Here is a 26,674-nt window from a genome sequence, read left to right on the forward strand (position 1 = left end):
CGACCGACCTGGGCCCGCTTTTACGCACCAACCGGAAGCAGCAGCGTTTGTGTGTCACTGGGGCAATGGCAGAGAATATTGTTCACCGTAGAGCTGGTTAAGTCTTTGAAACGAAATGTCAAATGCCGTTTTCATTTTCAAATTGTTAGAAAATTGCATTTTCATTTTAATTGTGACTTAATATTGCTTGCATAAATGGAAAATCAGGTTACATTGTTTATACTGCATTTTAATTTTCTAAATTTGAATAATGTCCACCGTACAGCGGGGTACGACTTTGAAAATATAACAAGTATGTGAAAGTGAAAATGAAAATGAGATTATTGCATTTTAATTTTTATTTTTAGTCAAATAACTCATACATATGTGGAAAATTATAATGCAATTGTGGAATTACATTTTGATTTTCACGTTTGAATCATCATTTTAATATAGTCCCCTATAGGCTTCCATACCTGAGCATGGGCAAATTGAAAATATACTTACAGTTTCATTCAGGTTTCCCGCAGGAATAGCCTAGGCCAGAGTGCTGCTTCTCTTCCCTCTGTCATGAATCTAGTTCAGTAATTGAAGCAGTGGGAACGAGCTGAATGCAGGCGGCTGAAAGCAGGAATATATTTCTCCAGAAGAACTGTACGCCCAGAGAGCCAAATATTGAACTAAACTACTGCTGCAAGAGCGCCTACAGCAAACAGTTTTGTTTGCTTTATTAGACGCTCCTCTTATCAATTCCAGTCTGTCATTCCCCAAAGACAAAGTCGAGCTGATTTGTGATCAACAATAAAACCGTGTCCCCTTTGGAGAGGTCACCAAAGTGCAAATGTAGTGACAAAAACAGAGGCAGGGGAAGACAGCAGGTGTGAGAGAATCCACACTGTTACTCCTCCACCCTACCATGCCCACTTCAATTGCATTCCCCTTATGCTAATCCCTTCCTCCCTGCACAGAAACAGGCACAGACATACACACACACACCACAATAAGCAAGAGCGACCTTTCTTTCCTCTGTTGTCATCTCAGCATCAAGCTGAGCAGATCTCTTTGAAGACTTCTTCGCTCTGCCTCTAGAGTCGCTACAACTGTCATCACCTGCACATCACCCGAAGCAAACAAGGTCACATATGACTGGGGAGATGGACAAAAAGAACACATGAGGCATTGTGAACTGCTTTTATGAAGTGTTGAATTCTATACCCTTAAAATATTGAGAGCACAGAAATCAAATGCTGGCACTTTAATATTAGTCCTTATCTGAAGGAATTAAAGGGGTATTTACAAGTTATATTAGGGCTAAATTAATGTAAATCAGTTTTATATTGAAATCGCAATTTAAAAGTGCAATTTTCACATTATAAGAGGAGCAATTTTAGTCTTAATGAGCAGGTCAAAGTTTAAGCCAGAGACTGTTGCTTTCACCGGCCATAATGATAACTGTCGCCAACAAATTTACTCAGCTGTGGCTAATTAACGTTAATTCTGTGAGTTGGCAAAACAACAAATAAGACTCTTGGCTTTCTTCTGGTTAATTATTCTCTCTGCATGCCTGTGTCTGCTTGGCCAAAGACATATTATCTGGGAGAAGAAAGATCACATTGATGTTTGAAAAAAAAAAAAAAATATGGAGTGGGCTGTGTGTTTATAGTGTTCAGAAAAGATCAACCGAGTGAGAAATCTCTAAGCGATATAAGTCACGTCAGACAGGTGGCTAGCTAGTAGCTTGGCAGTTGTTGAGAGCGAATAAAAGACAATTAGTGAAAAGAGTTGTCACTACCTTCCGGTTAAACCTTTTAGCATGATATCATCGTTTTAAAATCACCACCTTAAAAGCTTTCACTTGAGACCTCCAGGATTCGTAGCGGTGAAGCTAACGTTGCAGCTTCAACAGACCTTTTTCACGAAGATATTTTGAAATGTGACAGCATAGGTGTAAATAATCACACACTTGTATAGAACGGAGTCATCGTTTATGTTATTAGTAACACCTGTGCTTTTCCTACTATGACAAGTTAGAACGTCTGCTGTGAAAACGGCTTATACAAAGCTGTCACCAGTAGCAGAACGCCAACACAGACAGACCTGACTTACCAGCAGTGTGTCATTATTACCCAGTAAGCAGCTGTTATCATTTCATATAATGTCATTTTTGGATGTTCAGTATTCCACAAATGTAGTATCTTAATAAGTAAGCTAAATTGGTCAATTTTCCATGGAAAACTGGGAAAGTTTACGAAGGAATTTATTTTTTATGACTGGTTTAAAAAAAAAAACAGTAAGTAAGACAATCTCTACAACTGACAGTTTCACTGCTTTCATTCCTCTCTCTTTATCTGAGAGTCCATCTGCTTTCAGTGATTACACTCCAACTGTGTGTTCAGATGGAGATCCGACTCCATCTCACCTCTTTCTGATGCTTACACTTCAAATGACACTCCAAACCCTTTCAAGTGACGGATCTTCACCTTTGAACGCAAACATCTTCAGCTCTTCTGACACACTGTCCGTACACAATCTACTCACTTCAGCTGACATCTCATTCAGTTTCATGAACCGGCACTGACTTCAACTACATCTTCAATTCCTTTCAGCACTTTTACTTCGATTGATACTTCAGCTGCGCTCAGGTCTTACATCTGAACTGATTTGAACTTCTGTCAGTAATTGTATTTCGGTTGCCACTTCAACTTCATTTCATTCAGTGTTTCAGCAATTCCAACAGTTTGGAGTACAGATTTTCAGCAGTGAGCGCATTTTATTCTGAAAACCTTCTAGTTTTATCTGATTCTACTCATGTAGAAACACCAGATTTGTGATTATGCTATGCAGACCACACACACAGGCCTGTAGTTTGATTTATAGAAAATAATCTCAATATTCGTCCTGGGTCACATCTTTATGTTTGAGAGAGGGTTGCTACTTCGGACATGAGCTGTTGCTGTACATCTGATCATTATAGCGTTAAGATGCTACAGGGGGAAATACTCAACAATATGTGACCACACTCCAGGATCAGATGATACCGCAATATGACCGCGACAGTATTCCCCCACCTATAACATTACTGCTAAGGGCAATTACGGCAGCCCTCCGCTGTGGCAAGAGGCCAGTAGCTGCAGGCGGCCGTGGAGCGGAGTTGAATAAAGGGAGTGAGAGAAATTGAGAGGCTGTAACAGAGATGAAAGAAAGTGAGTGCCTCAGTATTCAGTGCAAGTAATCAGCCATCTCTCTCTCTGCATCTATCTTTATCCTCGACCAAATCTGCTTTCATTGCCTCATACGCTTCTTCCTTGACGAGGAGGAGCAGTCACGCACACGCTCAGACGTTTCGGGGCGGACACACATGCGCGCCTACACAAAAGAGGAGAAGTTTATTGTCCACAGAAGTGGAAATTTGCCTTTGGCTTAACAAGGATGATGAAAAGCATACAGTGATAGAACAACACAATAAACAGACGACGCAATTAACCACGTCCTCTGACTGCACATCATGCACACATTTTGAATACTTTGTAAATCCTTCGGAGCATTAATAACGAGTACACCAGGTCCGTGTGTACATGCACAATAAAAGCGTTTGTCAGTTCTGCACTCTCTCTTGAATACCACGCTCACAACAAGCGCTCTCTTTCAAAAAGCGACAAACTAGTGCTGTTCCAAGTTCAGATGAGGACTCAGAGAGAGAGAGAGCGGAGTGTTCCTCGGTCTGGAACCTGGCTGATAGTTAAATCAAACTCTCTATACACTCACATAGTCAGCTCCAACTGTGTTTGTGGAGTAGAACTCATTCATAGCAGGTTGCCACTAATGAGTATTATCGTTATGGATTCATCTGTTGACATTTTTTTTTGTCCAATTGATCGGTTAATTATGTTGTTTGTAAGATGTAAAAAGTATTGACACAAACCCACCAGCTGTTTCCAGAGCCTGCAGTGATGTCTTCAAAGGGCTGAAATCACTCTGACTGAAAGCAAAGTGTCCCTCAGTGAGAGAAGAGCGAGCATAATGACATTTTGCATTTGCTGTTGAAAATCTGCAGAAAAGCAAATGTTTTATGTTTTGAATTCAAAACTGAGCTGATAAATTATTCACATTATTTTGTCCAGACTTAAGTGCAACGTTTGGATTCTGGAGACAAAGGTGTCAACAGTTCATCTTTATTCACGAGGTTTCCAACCTATGAGTCAGGACGAGACACATCTGAGAGGTCTCAACACTGCTACACATATAATTACTTCTTCTCCAATTTGTACTCTCTGGTGAAATACTGGATATTTGCACCTCTTCAGGCCTCCAGAAATCATTCAGACTAAACAATCTGAGAGTCTTCATTTCAAGTCACCGAGAAATAAAACCTGCAACAGTCATTGTTTCATTTTAAAAGGTAACAAGACAAAAAGATTAAGAATTTAAAAAAAAAAAATGTAACATGCTGTGTTCAGTGATTTAGCAGTCAAAGGGAGTAAGAAGAAACCTGTCCTAAATAATAAATAATATATATAAATAAATGATGATAAATAAAGAGTGTGATAGACCAGACCATTAAACTATCGCTGACTTTTATTAATTTCCTACCCTGACTGCTGTTGTCAAAGAGTTTGAGTGAGAAAAGCAGTGCAGGATGTGCACCTCAATCAATTCCACAGCCTTCCTTTGTTAATCAAACTATCTGCCAAAAGAGCCCTTTTGGCAGCTATGCTTCGACATCAACCTGACCACTTGATTATGTTTGCAGCCTTCGGAGCCAAATGCTGCTCTAATATTACTGCATAATGTAGGCCACATGCTGTTTTCCAAGAAGCCCAGAGATACTGTTTCTAAGAGACCTGACAGGCGGCAAGAGACATCTAGAGTCGAAGTCAGCATCAACAACGCAGTGCACCACGGTTCGCTCCCACTGTTATCAGTGCTAGGCAGCCCTTTGAAAAATGAACAGGGTAAAAGAGAAGCAGCTGCTTTACAAAAAGACGCTACACTGTGCAGAAGCGGCGCTTCACAAGTGTTCAAGGTGATCGGACTGACGTTAACAGTTGTCTCTATTTAATGTATATGCGCCCACCTCTGCAGAAGAGTATTTCATTGCTGCATAAAGACTACATTCTGCTACACTTACATCAAATACTCCTTTGCAACAGAGAACAGAGTCTGCAATCTGTGCATTTATGGATCATCACCTTGGTTATGACAAAGACGGTGATGATGACCACGATGAAGCATACGCACTGACTTTTGACACTCGACGGATATTGAAAGTGAAGCAGGGCTACAGCAGTTATTAGTGTTTTATAGGTCATACATAAGCAGCACCTGCCTCGTATTAATGATAAGAGAATATGAAAACTGTCTTCAGTCTGGTAATAAAGATGCTGGAGGCTCTCTCTGTCTCTTCACATCAAGGCTGCAACTAACAATTATTTTCATTATGGATTAATCTGCCAATTATTTTCTCCATTAATCTGTTAATCATCTTGTCAATAAAACATCCGAAAATGGTGCAAAACGCTCATCACAATATCCTAAAACACTAGATGATGTTATTAAATGTCTTATTTTGTCCAATAAACAATCCAAACCCCATAAATATTACATTTACTGTAATTTATGACCAACAAAAGCAACATGTTCTCACATTTGAGAGCATTGAACCAGTGAATGTTTGGCATTTTTGCTTGAAAAATTACTTAATTATTCAATTATCAAAATATTTGCAGATTAATTTTCTGTCGACCGACTGATCAATTCATCGAGTAATCGTTGCAGCTGTACTTTACATTCACCACAGACAAAGTGGAGAAACATGAAATCTCAGCCTTGAGAGATTCAAGGTTTCTCCTTCAAAACACACAAAAAAAACACACCTACAGAAAGAGAAATTGCCTGGCCAACAACATCTGTCGAAACCTGAAGACATCAATGCAGGACTTATCTTTGGTCAGCTGGTGCAAGGCTCAGAACAGCCACTCCTGTTCTGTTCAATAACCACTAACCCTGATAGTTATCTGAATTAGTGCTGGACACTTTTTCGTGTAGGCTATCGACAAAAAAGCTGAAAGCTTAATTGGGTTATCCCTGAATGTAGGAGTGTGTACTAAATACACACACACACACACACACACACACACACACACACACACACACACACTGGGGCCATATGACCATATCCCTGCAGTGATATGACCTCATTTACTCAAGTTTTGACTGTAACTTGGCCAGCACACATTGATGGTAGCTCTCAGCAGCAACACTGGCTTTCTGTAGCTCTATCACACACATCCAGTGACTCAGTGCTCAGCTTATTTGGTGCACTTCCAAGAGGCTTATTTTTTCATACAGTGACAAGCTATCATGAATTAACATTACTTCCATGCGTGACACTAATCTTGTCTTAATTACGCAATTAACTCTCTGTCTTCAAATAGTCCATATTTCAAAGAGTTCATTCAGGCTTAAAAGTATTTTCTCACAGTATGAGCAGCAGATTTTTATTTTTTTTTTTACTGTAACCGAGTGTTAATGTTACACTTTCTATCATGTAATGAAGATATTCATTTTATCTGTGTATATGGGCTCATTTGAAGTGGGAACCTTGCATGCTGTGAGTGTAGTGTGGGCGTTATTGTATGTGATGAAAATGCTGATTTATGGTTAGTTTGCTTCTTTCATTATCGCCTCTAGATAATAAACCTGACAAACAGTATAGTTATCCATTAGTAGGAAGTTACTCCAACCTTTCAAACACACACAATCACGGACTTTGTTAAATGTTGGCATCATGCTTTGAGGATTAACCTCAGCAGCAACAGTGTTAGTCTGTCGACATTAGCAAAAACTTTGTCAACTTAGCTCCGGTATCAGCAGACTCTGTGGTAATATTACAGGCTAGTGCTTATTGAAGAGATTTTAGACACAGTACCGTAAAACAAAAACACAATAAATCAAATATTGAGACACCCAGACTGACTAACTGTTAGCAACAACTCCTAAAAGGAGTGTTTACTTTTCCATCACTTACCATCTTCCTTTTCATCGAAAACTGGTCTCTTTGAAGAACTATTGGCTCCCATCCTCTTCTTCCACTTGCCCCAGTGAAACATTGATGCTCAGATTGCATTCCTCGCCTCTTGAAAGAGAAACTACAGCTCAGTGTAGGACACCCTCCTCAATGAACAGTAATGATAACCAAACATTTCACCCACACCGGGTCCGTTATTTCGCTTTTATCCGTTAAATATTCTCCCCGAAAATTTGAGCAACCGCGACTCAAAGTCTTTGTGAACCAGGGGAGGGCGAGTGTAGCAGGTACCGACGGACTGTAAAATAGCTTAAAACACAGACTGTTCGGTTAGTTACAGCTGGACTGTTGAAATATTCACTCGGTACTGGCTGTGTTCAGTTGTCTTCCGTATCCTTCCAGCCAAACCGAAAGACTTATGTTTGTCAGAGCTCAGAGTGAAGAGCTGCGTCGAGTGTGATACAGTTACAGTAAAACCGGAACTCAGGCTACTCAGCCTAGAAGATAAAAGCTTTAAAGGGATAGTTCGGATTTTTTGAAGTGGGGTTGTATGAGGTACGTATCCATAGTCAGTGTATTAACTGCAGCAGGTGGCGGTCGGCACGCCCCTAGTTTGGAGAAGCAGACAAGAGTATCACGAAAGCTAAGCAATGTACTGCTGTGGACGGAGCCGACAGCAAAACGTATTTTAGATACCTAAAAAAAGCCTATCTAAAAAAATCAGTATCAGTTTGAGTGTGCGATCTATTTAGAATATTTTCAGCCCTTTCTTTAGGCACTACCTTTTTGTCAATTGTAGAACCTCCATATTCCTACGCATGCACTCTCTGATCCAAACAGCTGATCTGCATGTAGGAATACAGAAGTTCTTCGGTTGAGAACAACGCCAAACGATTATCAAAACAGTTGGTGATTAATTTAATAGTTAATGACTAATCGATTAATCGACTAATCATTGCAGCTCTATTGATTATAAGCTCATCTGATATGCAATATGAATTTATGAATGATGAAATGCAGTCTACGTAAAAATATAGTGAGTTATACTGCAGGCCTACATCAGTTAAATATTTATAATATAAAGTTAAACAGAAATATAGCTGAATAGCTGTTTTCCAAAATTGCCGCCATGTAATGTCAAATTAAAGCTTTGATTGAAGAAAACAATTAAATTCAACTCTTGTGTAGGGTTACTTTTCTCTTAACGTTTTTTGCTAATAAGACATTTATATTGAAAGTTACAACCGGAAGCCACCATATACAATTCTGGCTGCCTTGACACTGGGAGAGTAGTGTGACAGTTGCTGGCCAGTGACTGTAGTCGACGTCGCTCTGTATCACAGACTGTCATACATATCAACACATAAGCACCAGCCTCTATAGGTGAAGCCAGAATAAATCAGTATCTCTTTTTACAACTGAAAACAACTGCTGATATCCTCCAAACCCAAATGAACCTAGATGAATTACTACACAGTCTCATTAGAAGATGGATGGGTGGTACCGGGATCACTGAGGGGGAAAAGGGGATTTAACACTTCCTCTTCAACATGCACACTCGCTTCATTTGCGCCTGTTGCTGCTCTGTTATACTATTGCACACATAATTAAATGTGACATCTCTAATGCTGATCGAATTGCATCATTTTTGCTTTGCTTTTTGATCTCATAATCAGAACAAAACCATTTTGCACACGCAAAAAAAAAAAAAAAACTGGTTAATGGATGCAGTTCGCCTTGTTTGCACGTGGACAGTTGCCGTAGTTTGTGTTGACCTAGTTGCTATGGTTACGACGCCAAACTCGTGCGGCGGTAGCTACCAAGTTAGCATGACACTTTCCTAACTTTTTTCCGTTTCATTTGAAGAAAATACTAAGTGACGCCCACAGTTTAAGAGTATGTTGACTCAACTTCCAGGTGAGTTAATTCGGCCGTTCAACAGTCGCTGAATTGTTTGCTAATGTCAGGCAGCAGTGAATAACTGACCGGTTTAGCTTGTAGGCAATTTAAATGTTCGCGTAAAATAGAGGCAAACCTGCCCTTTAAATATGACACTAATGTGAACTTTATTTTCAGACACTGGGAAAGCGATGCGATTGCAAAACCTGAAAACTTTGAACAATGAAAGCGGTCTTTGTTTGTGAAAAGTGAATATTTCAGCATGACTTATCCAAAATGTCTTATACAGAAGAGGAGGAGGAGGTTCCTGAGCCGCAGCTAAGCTTTGTCTTTGGGAACAGTGCTGTCAGACCACAGACCCCCCACATTCTGCCTGAGGATGCTCAGCCAAAGGAGCTCACTGAATATTATTCATCAGAGACTCTGTGTCTGAGCAGAACTGAGCTGAAGCATGTTGCAGACAGTATTTTGAAAAATAGCACACTAAAGGTCAGCTGGGATTTCACTGTTCATTTGTCAACCTCTGACCACCCACCCAGCCACAGTACATATGTTACAGTGGTTTTAAAGCAAATAATCTGTAACACATCCACCAGAACGTTTTATATCTCAGCATAATTTATTATTCTGCTTTAGCTATCAACTCTAACCGTCTCATTATTCTGTCCTCAGCATTTATATCTTGAAGGCAATCAGATATGCAGTCTCCCAGATTCAATGTTCACCAGCTTGCCCAGCCTGCTGTGGCTAGACCTCAGAAATAACCAAATTACATCGCTCCCTGCTGAAATTGGCTTGCACAGGTAAGCTACTTAGGCAATTGCTCTTTTAAATATATGCTGATTGATTTTAGGCCACCATGGGAGTATGCCAGTATGTTTCCTTTTCACATTTCAGAACAGTTATTGATAAGGCTTTTTTCCATTTCTATTGATATTAAGGGTTCTTCTGTTTAGTAGTATGTGATATGAAACAGAATAGGACTCCTACAAATACAAAACAAACTGTGACAAATGAGATTCAAAGTAAATATAGGCGTTTCTAGATAACTTTATGACTTAGACATATCTTATACAATGTCTTCCTAAATTTATGACCTTGCATGTGTGATAGCCCGTGCAATCATCTAATAGTCTGTGATTTTCTTTATTTAGATCTCTGAAAACATTACTACTAGAAGGGAATCCCATCTCAGAGCTTCCACCAGAGCTGGGTGAGTTACCTCTGTTCACCTCTGACAGCGAGCAACATCTCTCCTGCTCTCTGAACTAACACGCTGTCTTTTTGTTTCATCATTTTCAATTAGCCTCACTGGCACATACCCTCACCAGCCACTTCATTAGGTACACCTGTGCAATCTAATGCAATCCAAAACAGCAGCTCTGCCATAAATTCTACTTTTATGACGCTTATATATTTTCAGTTTTTGTTGACATTGTCAGAAAGGTGATAATTCCATTTTATGTTTATTGTTGAGGTCATAGTGTGTGGTGGTGGTTTAGTGGGGTTCATTATATTGAATGGTGTTCGTAATATTTTGTCCAATCCATTAACATATATAAGGGGGGGTTATTAGAAATACTTTTCAATAAAATGCCCTTCAGTACACCACCACCATCCACTATGACCTCAATAATAAACATAAAATAGAATTATCACCTTTCTGATAATGTCAACAGAAAGTGAAAATGTATAAGCTTCATAAAAGTAGAATTTATGGCAGAGCTGTTGTAGTGGATTGCATTAGATTGCACAGGTGTTCTTAATGAAGTGGTCTGTGAGTGTATTTAGACCTGAATTACATTCAATGAACAACAAATACATGTTAATAGAAAGCGCAAACAAAACAGTTTCAGATGTTTTGCTGTTGTCACTAAATCTTTTACTAATGCACTGTTGTTTGCATGTATATTAACATCGGGAATCAAGAAATGTACCGTATGCAAGCTTTCTCTACTGATGTACTCATTGTAAATGAATCTGGACACAAGTGTCAGCTAAATGCCAAAAGTGTAACCTGTAATCATAGTTATAAGGGATTCATTATTTGTCCACTTTTTCCTAGGAAATGTGATTAGCCTCAAAGGCCTGAACCTGCGGAACTGCCCCATCAGTTTCCCTCCACATGACATTGTGCGCCAGGGGCTCCAGTGCATCCTCCAGTACCTGAGGAGTGCTATGGCTAAGCGACCAGTTAGTATGAGGAAGACCCCTCCAGGTGAAAGGCACCTTAACTTTGAACAACGCAGCAGCAAAGGTGATCAGTATGCACGTGCATTGTTACCATCTGCTCTTTTTGTCAAAGATAGGACGGCTGGAGACAAAAATAGCTCCTTGCCCTGGTACCACTTCATTGGTGTGACTTCTGTTCCCTTGGAGACAGCGCGTGCCACCCGGCTGACTCCCCCTGTTCCAGCTCTGTAATATTTTTAGCCAGATGAAAATGATCGATAACCTGTGGGCTCTTAACAGGAGCTCTCTGTCACTAAGCACTGTCTGTAGGTAATCACTATGAGAAGCCCAAGACAGCCCTCCACAGGAGAGGCTGGTGCTGCAGAATGAGCAGAGCCGAACCCCTCAATCAAACGATTTATCTCCCCGCCAACAAGGTTATTAACAAAGACAGGGCTCCAGTCTCCAGGGGGAAATCCTTTTATTTAATTGGCTCAGAGTATAAGTTTAGCCGATTTGAATATATATGATCCACTTACATAGTGCATTGTCATCAGCCTTTTTCAGCTCCAATAACATGGAAAATTTAACCTTTTTTAATCTAATTATCCTACATGCGGGTAAAAGTTACATTCAGCCACTTATTTTTTAATGCAGTCAAAACCTGCTATCCACATATTAAGCTCTGCAATCCAAACAGATTTTGAGAAGGGAACTATGATTAGTGGTTGTGTGAATTTGCTTGTAAAATGCTGGTAAATCTTAGCCGCACTTGAAAAATCGCTCTGTATTCTAGCAGCGATTCTTGCTATTCAACCAGTTGTCATCACCAATCATCATATACTTCCACCAGCCACTGTAGCCGTAGACAGTGGTGATTGTTGCCAGTATTGGCTGTCCCCACACCATCTTTGTAACTGCTGTGGTTGTTTCATTGGTAGACTTGCCAGTGGTTGAGAAGCTCCAGCTGTCAGCGCTGGTGGCGACGAGTGTGGAGGAGCAGGACGAGTCAGTGGACGAGGACGATCTGCAGAGGTTCAGGGAACTCAAACACAAGATGATGCTCCTGGACAAAGCAGAGCTGGGCTCAATAGCTCAGGGTGATGGAAACCCAAAGTCGTGCCTTCTTCCTATTACTAAACGGTGAGTAATGTAAAGGTATTTTGGTGAAAGGAATAATATTTTGATGTGCAAAAGTAAGAAAAAAATATGATTTTCCTTTGTTTACAAAAAGTCTAGGCCAGTTACAATTATGAGTTGAACACCTAAAATGTCGTTACTGAGTCAAAATGACAAGTTATCTGTTAGCTAGTTTATATCTGCAAATATCTGTTGGGCATAAATCCTTTTTACTTGCTCAGATATCTAACAAAGTGAACGTGTTATTGGCTATCTATAGTAGGATAGTGGAGATGAATTGGTTTATTTTCAGTAGATAACTTTAGTGCTGAGGTCTGAAAATGTGGTGGAGAGCAAAGTATATGGCATGGTGCCTTGGAAAAGAATAGCAAAACACTTTTTAATGACATTTCTCTGCAGAGGAGACCAAGTGATAAAAATCTCCCAGGCTGTCACCACTGGGACTCAGGAGTGCTCAGGAGTGCAATAAAAATAAAGCATTTTGTTTCAATTTATTTGTCAGAAAAAAGGCGACTACCAAGGCCAGCATAATTCCCGAGCTCCGCTTGTTTGACACTCAGCAGTGGAAGAGACCAGAGGAAAGGAGACAGGCTGCAATGAAAGAGCTGAAAGAGAAACAAGCTATTCTCGATCAGAGAAAAAAGTGAGTTTCTGATTTTCTTCTAGAAGACCTTCAGTTCAGCATAGTATTGTATGTACCTTATTGACTGTACTGGTACCCTTGAATTGCATTGGAAGAATATTCAGGTCAGGTAATGCAACAGGTATGACAGGTCATTGTTTCATAAAGTAGGACTGCATTGTGTTGAGGTAGCAGATAGTGAGGGATTGATATTAGGTCCACTATGTAAAGACATTTACAGACCCCCTTTGCAACCAGTTAGAAACTATAGACATAGCTCTATTACAGTATATTGTCACCTGGCTCTCCCATAGAAGTCAAGAGGCTCTTCGTAAGTGGCGCATACAAGCCAAGGGCACACAGGACAAGAAAATGTTGGAGAACAACCAGAAGAAGCAAGAAAGACAAAGAAAACGGGAGGTATGTGTGGAATAAATCACCTAAATTTCCACCTGTCAACCTGCCAGCCACAGGGGGGCAGTAGAGCGCCACCTCTGTCATGATGGATAGTGGTCTGTAACAATAAACATGAAATACCACAAGATAAAAAAATGTTTTTATTTAGATGCTAGTGATGAGTTTTCAGGTAGTAGCAATACCAGAGCCATTGTCTGTCATCTTTTATGATCAAGCTGAGGATGGTGCTGTTGATGGCAGTAACAGATGCCAGTGCTTGTGATGCAGTGCTCTGCATCAGTGATCAAAGCTGATATACAGTACACATCTAGGCACACTTTAAATAATGCAGATGAATGGTTTTCAGTAAATTGACTGTAAGCTGCATTTTTATACATACAGCTGAAAAGTAGCCTATTATGTTAGCATTTAAACAGCAACATCAGTATAAACATTCACTGGAAAATACAGTAAAAACAACCCAATGAGACTGTTGTGTTGCAGGTTCTGTATTCTGGAAAGAAGTAATATTTTACAAGAGAATAAACAACTCCTCTGTCTGTTACAGGAAGCAGAAACAGATTTAGAACCGAATGTGGGGGACAGCAGTGAGGGTCCTCCAAGGCAAATGTCCAGCATGTCCATCACAGAGTGTGAGGAGACCAGGTAACTGAGAGCTCTGTGTGACTACACCAAAAAGGCATTAGTGCACATCCATAACAACCTCAAACCTGGGCCAGCATTAAAATGAGAATCCAAACTGCTGCATTGGCTAAGGGTGTTTTTTAGTTTGCTTTGTCAGTATGACCGGTTGCTTTGACACTGATTGTACAGAATATTGGGTAAATCTTCCTGATATATTGTCTCAAGATTTATAAATCCCTCTCTAAAACGTGGATGCTTGTTTTGACGTCCACCTCCTCTTTGTGAAGGGAACATATTTCATAAGGGAAACCAATAAGGCGTAATGGCTCGTACTTGTATTCATCTAACCAGTGTGATTCATGAAAAGAGTGCCGTACATACTGTATCCGTGGTGTGTGCAACTGACACAGTGATACAGTACATCCTGACCTATGAGTACAGGGACGACAGGTCTTTGGCCTGACTGTAAGGCATAAAAGTATCCACTAAATCACATCTCACATGGTGTACTACTGTGAACCATGCAGATGCTGATAGAAATCTAGAGACACCTAGTGGACAGAGAGAGACAGTACACCCACTATAGGATATCAGCAGTTTCTTTGTTCTTTTTTTGCCACATTGTTCCTTTGAAAAAAACTGATTACCAGATTAGATAATGCACCTTAGCCCCCTCTACTTTCATGAATAGAATAAATATTGGCAGAGGACAACACAGTCACAAGAATACATTTTAAACTATCACTCATAAAGGCGAAGATACCACCACCCATACCTAAGCACTTCAACTAAAATTCAGTCTTTCTGTGTAAAATTTTGACCTTTGACCTGTGTGGCCTTCCAGATCAGCCCGCAGGCTGGAGCGACAGATCCGTGCCCATGTTGAGAAGATGCAGGAGAGACGCAGGAATCCCAAGGGCACAGCCACCGAGCGGATTGCAGCAGCAGATCAAGATGTGGAAGAGGTCTGAAATACTTAATTATTCACACAAGCCATCTATATTGCAGTCATGGGATATTGATCTGCATTTTTTAGGGGGGGGGGGGGGGTGTTATTCAAACATTTTATGAATACAACAAACGTCAACACAAATATGAATTCCTTCTTCCTTAAAGCCCTTCTTGACAGGATTTCTCTGCTCTACATTTAGGTTTCTATTCATTGTACTGGCTTGTGTCTTGAACAGAGCAAATCACCTCTTAAACTAAATGTCTCTTATTTATGTTTTTTTGTTTGTTTCTTCCTTTTCGGACTGACAGCTGAGGAAATTACAGACTCAGCTTCTAGAGAAGAGACGGGGAAGAGATGTTGAAAACTGCTTCACTATCTTCACTGGAGGCACCTGGCCGAGTTACCTTGGCAAGTGATGTGGATCAAACATTCTGCTATTTGAGTTTTGCAATACTGAATTCATGCTCAAGACTTTATGAATGGCTATTGTTATGCTCATATCTTAAAAATAAAGATCTCAATTCTGTTACTGGTCATGCAAGTGGTAATTTTCCATGGTATGGTTCTTTCTTTCTTTCTCTTTGAACTTATGCAAGACAGCTTCAACAATACACCCTTACCCAATAAACATTTATCTTAACTTATTAACATTTAGTACATCAAGTGAGTACAAAACAAATATGGCATTGCTTCTTATTATCTCTGTGTTTAGCTATTCAGTTCTCTGTAACAGTGACTCACCGGACTGGCATAATGGCATAAATGAATTACAACCACACATTGTAAATTAACCAAGTCTTCAATATAAGAACACCCAAGGGACATAAATTAGACACTGATAATATAATGAGGATAAAGTTGAACTCAGTTCACCAATTGTTTATTTTCAGATTAAGAATGACCCACATTTATAGCCTGATATTAAGTAATGCAATTTAGATAATAGTGGATTGATTTGCAGACGGGTACATTTCAAGTAGAGTGCCAAATGTAAGACTTTCAAGGGCATTTTAGAAAAGAATGTGTTATAAATGCTCTTGCAAAAGTATAAATACTTGTAATTGAGATTGTGGCTGTGTATCTTATGTTGAATACTTCGACAAATCTCATATTTATTTCCCACAAGTAAAATATATGACTGTATCGCTTACAAACATATGAGGAAATGCATCCATATTTTAACAAATTTCCAGTTCCGTGGATTGTGTTCATTCAGGACAAACCGCCATTAAACTCTCGCTGAGGAAAAAACGGAGGCATTCCTGAGAGAAAAGTCGGTAATAATGGCATCAAACAAGTCAAAGTGAGACAGAGAAAGGGTAGGCCTTGTCTTACGAGCTCTTGCTCCTCTAGCACAGAGAGCGTGATGTCAGCGGTGGCAGTACTGTTGTAATTGACTTGGTAGGGGTGATGGCGTCATTTTATGCCCTGCTGTAGCCTCCTGCTCCAATTGCGAAGGGGAGACGGATCTTTGGCCGACGCGACCGTGGCTCCCTTGGCCGGGATCGAGCACCGCCGAGCCGGACACCTCACCCCGGGAAACATGGAGGCTGTGGCCGAGGAGCTGCTGGCCGGCTCTCGGGTACCTGTCACTATCGATCAAATAGTTAACGATACACTAGTGGTGACGCTGACCTATCGAGAAAGGAGTTACACGGGGATATTACTTGATTGCGACAAAAAGTGAGTATTATTTCGATTTTCCCTTTTCTACATTTATGTCTAAAATTAATTTGCTAGACTCAGCTAACGGCTAATCTACCTTTGATGCTAACCGCTCAACACTAGCAAGTTAGCATTTAGCTAACAGGGCCTCCATACAAAAGACATATAGGTTATTGTAGCTGACAGGGTAGCTAGCCTGATGGCTAATGGCACTGATTTAATTTTAGCCTATAATAACATGGTCAAATACATTATTTTACCATGGTGAAATAATGTATGTCAAGTCAGTTGGCCCGTCTAAAAGAGATTGATAATGACTTCTCATGAACAATAGCTAATGTCAATGGGTTCATCTATAGCTTATTGTTAGCCTAATCAAACAGAGCAGCTCAAACGTATTCAGTAAAAGGGTAGGCCCTGGCTGAACAGCATTCTGTATATCAGTTGTGTTTAGATGTTTTTATTCACATAGATTGTGTTGCATTGTGTACTGTTTCTCTGGAGTGATGTTTCATTTCAAGTAAACTGAAACACATTTGCAGCACTGACAAGAAGCCTTTAATAACCAGTCACTTTTGATCTATTGAAACAATGGAAAATGACAATAAAGATACATGTGGGATCACAACTGGGGGGGAAATCACAACTGTAATGCTTTTTTATTGAAACAAATCCAGTGACCATCAAAGCTTGTATTTGACTAAAAAGCCCCTTTCTTGTCAGTTAACAAGACAATTCAATCCTGTTCAAATCAGAAAACCATATAGGTATAATCAAACATGTATCAACAGTCATGTCTTATCTTCCCCTCTTATGTGTTTGTCACATGTGTAAGCCTTGTGTTGCTCTTGGTGCTGTGCACCTTAAAAGCCACTGGCTTTAGACTATTTATAGACTAGCAGAATCAGAATCTGACCAGCTTTGCCCCTTAGTATGCGTAGATGGTTTTTCATGTGAGAGTTCAAGCTGTCCTGAAAATAACCCATCCAAACGGGAAAAGGCAGGCCTTGAATAACTTAAAATAGGCCTATATTTCAGGCCTTGTCACTGACAAAATTTGACTTCTTCTTCCTTTTCAGTTCATTGAAATGCATTTCCTGTCATTGTTTCCCACAGTGTTTTTTAATGCCATCGTTTAGGCCTATCATTAAGGCTGATCTCTGCATCTAGTTACACTATACACAACGTGAAACGGCAACAGTCCGTTGAATCATCGCTGGTCATATGCTGCGTCCTTGTACTGTGCTTAACTAGCACTGCCTGTTCCCTGTCACAGGCAGCTCTGTTTGTGCCGTGTCAATCACAGTGAAGGCTAATATTTAGCTGCTTTAGGGGTGCATATAAAAAGGTGAGAGGAACAAGCCTCACCGAGAGACTATTTTTCAGAGGTGCCTGCCAGCTTCTTCTCCTGGGGAGGAAGACGGGCTCCCCAAATGTGCACTAATTAATAATCTCACCACACATAAGCCCCAAGTAGACACGGATGCAAAAACAAACTGAAATCTCCTGGCTCCTTCCCTACATCTCTGAATCCCGAGTGATTCATGGGATTGTTTTTGTTCAGTCAGATGTTAGGGAGGGGGTGTCCTGGGCATCCTGTAGTCTCTTTGTCTGCTGTCTCCTGACTAAAACAGCACAGCCATGTTACTGTTGCCTGCCAGCCACCTTTAAAGACTCCTTGGCAGTTGGGCCTTCTTTGGGCAGGTCTGCATGCTCCTTAGTATGAAAAAGAAAACATAAAATCACTCGAAGAAAACTACTGATACTATTGCTCCCTTTTTGTGGCCCGAGGCAACATGACAGATAACCGCCTGCCTGCTTGCACAGTGGTCCCCAACCCCCACACGTAAAGAATTTTCAGCATACAGGTGACAGGGAACGCAGCGTCAGTTTGTCCAGTAAAACAAATAAAATGGTAAAATAGGTTTCCCGACTTAAAGCCTATGGTAGAGCACTTATAGAGAAGGCTTTGACCAGCTCAGGGTGCTCTTTTCTCTTTTTGGCCTAATTCAGACAGCAACGTATTAGATTTGTGCTGTCCCACAGGCCTAAAGTTATCTGATATGGTGAAATACAAGCACAGCATTACAGTAAAGCTCTTGTAGAGGAAATTGCTTAACTAAAAAATTCAAGAAATGTTTGTCACGTGTAACAAGAATGTTTATGAGGCTTGATGGTTTGCATGAACATCACTCAGGCTTTCTAACGAAGCTCAGTGAGTGCACTGTTATTAATTTATTGTTTCCTTTTCTCTTCTTCATCTTAGGACCGGGCTATTCTGTCTACCAGATTTCACAGCAAAACCCGGGGACTGCCCGATATCAAAATCTGCTTGTGAAATCCCCGAAGTTCTGAGTGAGGAGCCAGTTTCCAAATCTCCCAGCCAGACTTCACACAGACCAAAGGATGAAAACACTCTCCCTGAAAGCAGCATACCTACTGCACCTCTTCCCTGCCCTGTGCCCACACCAGTGCCAGCTGGACAGACTCCTTACCCTCCTTATTTTGAAGGAGCCCCGTTCCCCCAGCCCTTATGGGTGCGCCACAGCTACAGCCAATGGGTACCTCAGCCCCCTCCACGACCAATCAAGAGAAAGAAGAGGCGGACGCGAGAGCCTGGCCGCATGACCATGAGTACTATCCGTCTGCGGCCACGGCAGGTACTATGTGAAAAGTGCAAGAACACACTGAATAGTGATGAGGACAGCAAAGACGGCATGAGCAACACCAAGGCCTCTAGAAAAGAGAACTCACTACAGAGCGACGATGATGGCGAGGACAAGGATACCCCCACTAAGCTGTCGAGAAAAGAGGATGTAGTTGCAACCAAGGACACTAAGAGACGGGAAAATGGCACCAGCCTTGACAGCAAACGCCTCAGGAAGGACAAAAGGGGGGAGGCTGAAGGGGAAAAGTTCCCCGGAGGTGACGTTATCCCCCACAGTCCGGTCATAAAGATTTCCTATAGCACTCCACAGGGCAAGGGGGAAGTCATGAAGATCCCCTCGCGAGTCCACGGTTCAGTCAAGCCGTTCTGCCCCAAACAGCTGGTGCAGAATGGTTTGGGAGAAAACGGCAAGACGCCTTCTGATCCCACCAAGGAGCAACGGCACATTCTAGATGCCACAAGGTCTGGCCTCACAGTGTCCATTCCCAAACTCAAACTGACCAGGCCTTTCACGACCGTGGGTCAGGACTTGCCTTCTCCAAAGATCTGCTTGAGACCCCCTCAGCAGGAACGTGATGACAGTGTGGTTGAGTATGAGGCAGAACTTGTAGGAGGAGCCAGGAGACGAAGCCCTCGGGTACCTGGCCCCTGCCTCCCTCACTCTGAAGACTCAGGGGAAGGCAAGAACTCTCTGGAGTTGTGGTCAGGGAGTTCAGGCGAGGAGGCAGAACGCGGCCACAGCGACCTCACCCTTCTCATCAATTTCCGTAAGCGCAAAGCGGATTCTTCTAGCCTGTCGGTTTGCAGCAGTGACAGCCTAGATGAGTCCAAGTCCTTCAGCTCCGATGGCACCTCACCAGAGCTGTGCGATTTGGCACCAGGCGAAGACCTCTCTGTAACCTCATCTTCTGTACCCTCACGGGATGACTGCAAGACAGTGCCACCACTCACGGTGCGGCTGCACACCCGCAGTATGGCAAAGTGTGTAACAGAAGAGGGTCACGCTGTGGCGGTGGGCGACATTGTGTGGGGGAAAATCCACGGCTTCCCCTGGTGGCCCGCACGCGTCCTCAACATCAGTGGTACCCGCAAACAGGAGTCGGCCAATTGCGAGGCGCAGTGGCCCCAGGCAAAGGTGGCGTGGTTCGGTTCACCGACCACCTCCCAGCTCTCTGTTGCCAAACTGTCGCCCTTCAGAGAGCTCTTCAGGTCCCGCTTCAACCGCAAAAAGAAAGGGATGTACCGGAGAGCCATACTGGAGGCAGCCAAGGCCGTGGGTCACATGAGCCCTGAGATTACATCGCTACTTTCCCACTGCGACACGTAGGTTAGTTCATAACAGTTAGACTTTAAAGGGCAGGTTCACAGTTTTTCCAAGTGTATCTTGAAACAACAGTCAGGTTCCCAAATGAACAGTGAAAGAGGTTTTTCCTCCTGTTAATACCGACTGTTAAAAGATCTCCTTCAAATGTGCTTTCAATGGAAGTGATGGCTACAAAGTTCACAGTGTGTCCACACAGTCATTTTGTGCAAAAATGATCAAATTCCCTCTTTCTTTCCTCAGACAGTGTTTCCCTGTTGAGCTGTGGTGGAAGTGTAGTAACAAAAAGAGGGACTTTGCTGCTAAAAAGACTGTAACATTGAAAGATATCTACTTGATTTGACTCATGTGGAATCTGAAGCTTCATATTAGCTTCAGATAAACTTTTAAATACATTGTTGCACAGAAGGAGGACTGTGGATTTTGTCCCCCATCACTTGTGAATAATGAAGGGATCTTCTAATGTCAGTATGAACAGGAGGAATGATTACAGCAAGAAAAACCTGTTTCAATGTTCATTCTGGCCCCTGACTGTTGTTTTAAGACTTGAAAAATAGAGAACCATTCCTTTTTAAATGTCACTGTATCACATCTACAGTTTTAGTGTGATAAATGTGTCCCTGTGCTTAGACCTTTTAATAGGGTGAGCAGTGCGTTGAAAATTTACATAAACAAACATTATGATTTTCTCACTTGCCTAATTTAAGTCACGTTGGTACAGTCGATTAATTGATTCCTTCAGACGGGCCGTAGCTGACCCCTTCACTTCACATAAAAAAAATGACAAGTGCAAATACAACAAATCACATGTGCCCCTACATACAAGCAACCAATCACTGTTGGTCAGTGTAGACAGTGTAGCAATAAAGCTCAATGTAAATACTGTTGGAAAGTAGCTGCAGCTACAAGAGGAAACACTGGCAATTTGTTCACATGAAAGACAACCATGTCACACGATATGATGGCCAGTTTATGGCCAAGAAAAAGACCCAGCAGTCCATTACACAAGCATTTACTAATGCCACTCCATTCCCTCAAACAGTGGATCCCACGCTTTTTGGCTTTGGACCCCTTAGAATAAAGCAAATGTCTATTTGTGACCCACCGTCTCAAGTTCTGGTCTTTTGTGTGAACATGAGCTGTGAGCAGTTCAACCATAAACCTTTTTTAATTTGAAGGATTTTTAGAGTCTTAAAGAGAAGAGAAAATGAATAAGACTGCAAGAATGGAAATTCCTGTGCACAAGCGTATTTAAAAAGGTGTCACTTCATTTATCATGTGTGACTTATTGTGAGAATTAACTTTGACGTGGATTTCAGGTCATACTGAGCAGTCCTACCCTCATAAATACCTAATTTGATGATGTTCGTGATAAACTTGAGGGGGTTTTAAGCTGAGTGAAAATGATTCTGCACCACCCTTGCTTATTTTAACGAACGCTTTTAGATCTGCCATGCCAGCCGAGGACACCCTGTTACATTTATGTCATAAAGCGGTTTCTGTGAATTCAAAGCAGCAAAATAAACATTTAATACCAGTTTTAATGAAGGCGCAGGCTGTTCTGCTAACTGTCAACAGGAGTAGCTTGTTAACACAGCTAATTTCAGAACGTGAGTCCCAACAAACAGACAGTACTGCTTTAGCATAATGAAAGCCATTCATACATTTTAGTCCAATGCAAGAACATAAAAATAGGTTTCCAGTTATGAGTTTAAAAGTCATTGTCAAGCTGTGGCAGATTTGTAGGCTAAGCCAAGTTTGTTTCCCTGGTTTCCGAGTGCGTTGGCCCTGGGTAGCCAAGCAGCAGGTCCTTAACACACACTCAAAGGTTAAATATTGTCTTTGAGTGATATGAGAGACAGACAGGAAGCTTCCAACGCCTCTGTTTACTCTGTTATGGGCTGAGGAGCCAAGAAGAGGTTGGTTGTAGTTCAGAATATACACAGTAAGGGGTTAAGACAAGCCTATATTTGGTGCTTTTTCCAGAGCTCATAAAGGAAGCGTTTTTCTTGCTCTGTCAGCTACATGGAGGTTTCAGCAGGCTGGAAAGTAGCTGACGTTCACTTCACAGCGCTCCATAATCTTTAGATGACTAACATGACATGTTAAGAGCCACATCACTCCCTCTGCTGAGCCTTGAACACTGAGTTAGAAATTCCCTACAACGAATATATATATATAACCTGCCGTGTTTGCTCATTGTCTTTACTTTGTGCTCTCTCTTTTCTTTCTCTCTCTTGTGCAGAGGCTGAGGACTAAAGAGAGGTCTCCGAGGTTTTTCTGAATTCTCAGACTCTGTCATCAAGACCCAGGAGGGAGTACGTGCGGTTGCCATGGCTACTATTTATATGCCGTTTTTTTTTTTTTTTTTTCCTCTTTTTTTTTTTTTTTTTTTTCTTTTTCACAAGGCTGGTGGAAAATGGCCGCCAAGGTGGAGTGTTGTTGAGACTGGATAAGGGAGCAAAAACAAGGCCAGGCATCTCATGGTCTACTATGAACTAAACAATTCCTCCTTTTTTTTTTTTTTTTTTTTTTTGTTATTTTTTAGATTAATCATATTTCAATAATAGAGTCGAGTAACGACACTACAAGAACCCGAATGTATTTATTATCTGTAATGGTTTAGTCCACCTTTCTACTACAGTCGTGCAAAACCTCCCAGTCTGCTGCTGTCACTATCACGGTCCTTGCCGCCGATGTGTTCACTGCGAGGTCCGACTCGTCCAGCCTCAAAGAAAATCCACCCCCTCTTTTCCACAAGGACATGAGACATTTTACCCCGGTTTTAAAAAGTCTTAGCCTGAATCCTCTTACTTCTGAAAATGTGAACGGCTCCATCCAGAGACAGTAGTGACTGTTCCAGCTCTTCTAGCGATCACAGTGTTCCATCCTCGTAGCCTTCTGCGACATTAGTTGGATTTGTGGATGTACTGTATTTATACTGAACTCTGTCCTCTCCAGAATAATGTGTTATGTGTCTCTCTTCCATTTCATTTTTAACTTTTAGAGGTGTCACGTCAACAAACTTCCCCTCCAACTCTTTTTTTTTTTTTTTTTTTTTTTTTTTTTCCTGAGAAACCATTTTTACATCACTTTAATTATTTAAAGCGTCACGTTAAGAAAAAGCACTTTATCTGTACCTTGGTGGCCTGCTGTAAGCTCACTGTCTGAAACACTATTGCGAGATACAGCCCTGATAGGCAGCAGGGGAATTCAGAAGTCTTTGTGGTTGACTATCCATGGCCTTGGAGATAAAAAAGAAAAAAAATCTTTTTTTATTTTATTTTATTGTACGATTTTTGGGGACACCAGACACCTGTTGCGGATGGTTGTGTACACTGTATTCTCGCATTTGACTTGGGTGTGTTTCTCTCTCAACTTATCTACTACACACACACAGACACACAGACACACATATACACACACACACACACACACTACAAAAATCCACGTTACATTTCCACTGGAGAAACATGGGTCAACAAATGTGTCGAAGCCCCCTATGCATTATCAGTTAAAGCTTTACGAGTGACTTTGGGAGGAAGAAAAAAAAAACAAAAAAAACATGCTGTAAGAATACTGTGAATTCAACTGCTGAGTGTAAAGTGTGAAGAAAAGCTCGCTACTAGTCAGAGCCTGCAGTTATTGAGTCATCCGGCAAAGCAGACTGCAACGCTGACCTTTAGTGACCTTTGTGTTGAAAGCAGCACTGTTGGAATAGGGGGAGGGGGGCGGCGAAGGCAGAGACCACTGCTGTCAAGCACAGCCCAGTCTGTATTAAAAAACGTACCGAACATTGCACACAGTCACGCTCAGCCAACCAGCCCGTCTCCTTTTCTTCTTGTCTGGGAACGTTCTGTTCTGATCGAGGCTGAAAACTGGCTCATTGATCGTCAGTGAGAGAAGTGTGTTTATTAGAGGAGCAGGTGATGCACTCCTCCCATTTTGATAATCTGCGGTTTGACTGTTTACCGTCAAGCTCAGCTAGTTTTCCAGGCAGCCTTACACGAGGAGTGGGAGAGTCTAAATGTATGTATGCCTGAGAGGGGAAATGGCCGTCAGGATTTTCCCATGTATGAGCAACATGGCTATCTACTGTTGCCCACGTTGGTCAATGTTATTGGCTACTTTTTTGTTTTCTTTTTTACATGTACTGTACATAAAATAAAATAAAATATACAAGCAATACTTGTGCTGTTGTGGATTGGTTACTGATGGGAAGAGATAGAGTTGCTGTGATAGCTCAGATTATTAGTGTTCATTTTTGGCTTAGATATGTTTTCAGTGATTGAATTTGTTGTTTTTTTTTAGTATTTTTAAAAGTGCACATCACCAACTTTCCAGCTGATGATGTCATCAGCTCAAATCTATGCAGCATTCATGTCATATTGTTATTGTAATGACGTGTTTCCCACTTGTAAAAACTGTTCATGTCAACATCCAGCTTGTGATTTTGGAAAACTGTGAGTGTGTTTTTTTCTGAAAGCTTTGATATATCCAAACTGTTAATAACACTGTAACAAATTTTACTTGTTTTTTGTTCCTGGGTAGTAAGTGTTATTTCTTAATTGCTTATTCCTAAAAAGTATAGAAAGTGGCCATTATTCCCTTCAGACATTGCATTTATGACCAGGACAGTGATATTCTGAAATTGATCTGTTTTCCAGAACATTTCAGATAGATTCAGTGCTGAGTGGCTAATAAAGAACTTTAGAGAACCTTCCAGTAATATAAATAGCCTAGTAGTATAAATACAGGGGCCTTAAGCCCATCAGTTCAGAAACCCATAATACCACAACCAAAGAGACCTCAATGACTTGATCAGAGATGTTGGTCTTACAGAGTCTAATGTTGAGCTTTTGATGTCTAGTTTGAATCAGTGGGACTTGTTAGATGAAAGTGTGCACGTTGCAGATCACAGTAAGCGTCATCTAACTTTTTCCAGCTTCTTCACCCGTCAAGATGGGCTCTGCTTCTGCCACTTTTGTATAACTTTAGTATAAATACATGTTAATTTTGATTCATGTGTTGGTTTTTCTGACTTCATGTGAATGAAAATGTGCAAATTTGCTTGTTTTTCCCATTGGAAATAAATACATTTCAAAATATCATTGTCCAGGTCACGAACGCAAAGCAAAGTTTGAAGGGAATAATGGCCATTTTCTATACTTCTTAGACACAAGCAATTAGGAACCCACAAACAAAAATTGTCTTGAATAGTGTAATACAGACGTGCCTGTAAACCAAGCAAACATGGACCTCACGTCAGCCACAGTCCATCGTTTAATGTAATTTATCCCAAATTTAATGGATTAATGTAATTTTGCCAATGTTCAATGTTTTAAACCTTCATATGACTGACTCAGTTGTCGTAACAGGAATCTTTCCAATCCTTCTAATTCTTCCAACATATTGTAAACATGGTTGGCTTGAGATTTCACATTTTTAATGTAAAGCCAGGGAACAGTTGGTGCAGGGTTTGAAAGATGTTGGCATCTCTTATCCTCCAGTGTTTTAGAGGTGCAATACTAAATTGCTGGTGTGGTTCTTTAATACAGTAAACTATTTTTTATGTCATCACATATGTATTTGAAAAGGGAACGGCAAATGTATTACATTTATTCATTAATACCTCACAACCCCTATTGACTGCTTCTTTGCTTGTTAGCATGTTAGCATCAGATGAGAAGATTGACAGCACAGAGTAGTAAAATTCTCATTAACCTCTGCAAGAAGGTAAACATTTCCTAGAATGTCAAACTACTCCTTTAATCTTTGACAGATCAGCCTCAAGATTTAGTGTAGACACAGCTCTCGGGTCCATTTCAATATGTAACTAAACCACTTGTCCTCTAATTTCTGTGGTCACATGTTTGCTGTCATCGAGTTGCATACGCTCCGGTTTAGCAACAACTTGAGACTGGCGTTTGTGTACTGCCAAAGTGGTGGTGCTAACTTTGGTCCTGTCTGTTCTCACTTAACATAGGAACCATTTAAAAGTAATGTAAACCCTCAAATTCATGGAGCTTGTACTAGACGTGCCTTTCAGTGCTGTGACTACACACATCTTTTGAGTGGAAATAGGGCTAAATCGAGCCAGGTTAGTAGCACACTGAGCTCATTCTGCTCCTCACTGTAATATATGCTCTCCCTGTATCTCTCCTTCTATCCTCCTTCCTGTCTTGTCT

At 41.1% G+C, this 26,674-nt stretch overlaps 3 protein-coding genes across 8 annotated transcripts in view; 2 read left to right on the forward strand and 1 right to left on the reverse strand.

Moving 5' to 3' along the window:
* Positions 1–7,930, reverse strand: part of LOC122996828 (serine/threonine-protein kinase 32C-like) — a 75,833-nt gene extending 67,903 nt beyond the window's left edge. Inside the window, exon 1 of one of the 3 annotated variants that reach the window (XR_006407086.1) lies at positions 7,007–7,930. Coding sequence is in view for 1 of the 3 variants with exons in the window: in XM_044372562.1 (XP_044228497.1) it covers positions 7,007–7,088 (82 nt within the window). In the remaining 2 variants the exon portion in view is untranslated. The remainder of the gene's footprint in view (positions 1–7,006) is intronic. The other 2 variants (XM_044372562.1, XM_044372563.1) reach the window with 2 other exon arrangements.
* Positions 7,931–8,637: 707 nt separating this feature from the next.
* Positions 8,638–15,368, forward strand: LOC122997074 (leucine-rich repeat-containing protein 27-like). Of its 2 annotated transcripts, XM_044373029.1 has the most exons (11): positions 8,638–8,923; positions 9,195–9,394; positions 9,578–9,708; positions 10,060–10,118; positions 10,971–11,162; positions 12,019–12,220; positions 12,720–12,860; positions 13,154–13,259; positions 13,804–13,901; positions 14,725–14,845; positions 15,141–15,368. In XM_044373029.1, the coding sequence occupies exons 1-11, from the start codon at positions 8,905–8,907 to the stop codon at positions 15,246–15,248; spliced, it is 1,377 nt and encodes a 458-aa protein (XP_044228964.1). In that variant the 5' UTR covers positions 8,638–8,904; the 3' UTR covers positions 15,249–15,368. The 2 variants fall into 2 exon arrangements, with proteins under 2 accessions (XP_044228964.1, XP_044228965.1); XM_044373030.1 differs by lacking the exon at positions 9,195–9,394 and having other exon boundaries at positions 8,643–8,923.
* Positions 15,369–15,449: 81 nt separating this feature from the next.
* Positions 15,450–24,674, forward strand: pwwp2b (PWWP domain containing 2B). Of its 3 annotated transcripts, XM_044373028.1 has the most exons (4): positions 15,450–16,151; positions 16,270–16,515; positions 18,764–20,488; positions 22,732–24,674. In XM_044373028.1, exons 2-4 carry the CDS (start codon positions 16,376–16,378, stop codon positions 22,736–22,738), a joined length of 1,872 nt encoding a protein of 623 aa, XP_044228963.1. In that variant the 5' UTR covers positions 15,450–16,151; positions 16,270–16,375; the 3' UTR covers positions 22,739–24,674. The 3 variants fall into 3 exon arrangements, with proteins under 3 accessions (XP_044228963.1, XP_044228962.1, XP_044228961.1); XM_044373027.1 differs by having other exon boundaries at positions 15,450–16,515; positions 18,764–20,492; XM_044373026.1 differs by having other exon boundaries at positions 15,450–16,515.
* The last annotated feature ends 2,000 nt before the right edge of the window (positions 24,675–26,674 follow it).

The sequence above is a fragment of the Thunnus albacares genome, chromosome 14 (assembly GCF_914725855.1).
Source record: "Thunnus albacares chromosome 14, fThuAlb1.1, whole genome shotgun sequence".
In the NCBI taxonomy this organism is placed as follows: domain Eukaryota; kingdom Metazoa; phylum Chordata; class Actinopteri; order Scombriformes; family Scombridae; genus Thunnus; species Thunnus albacares.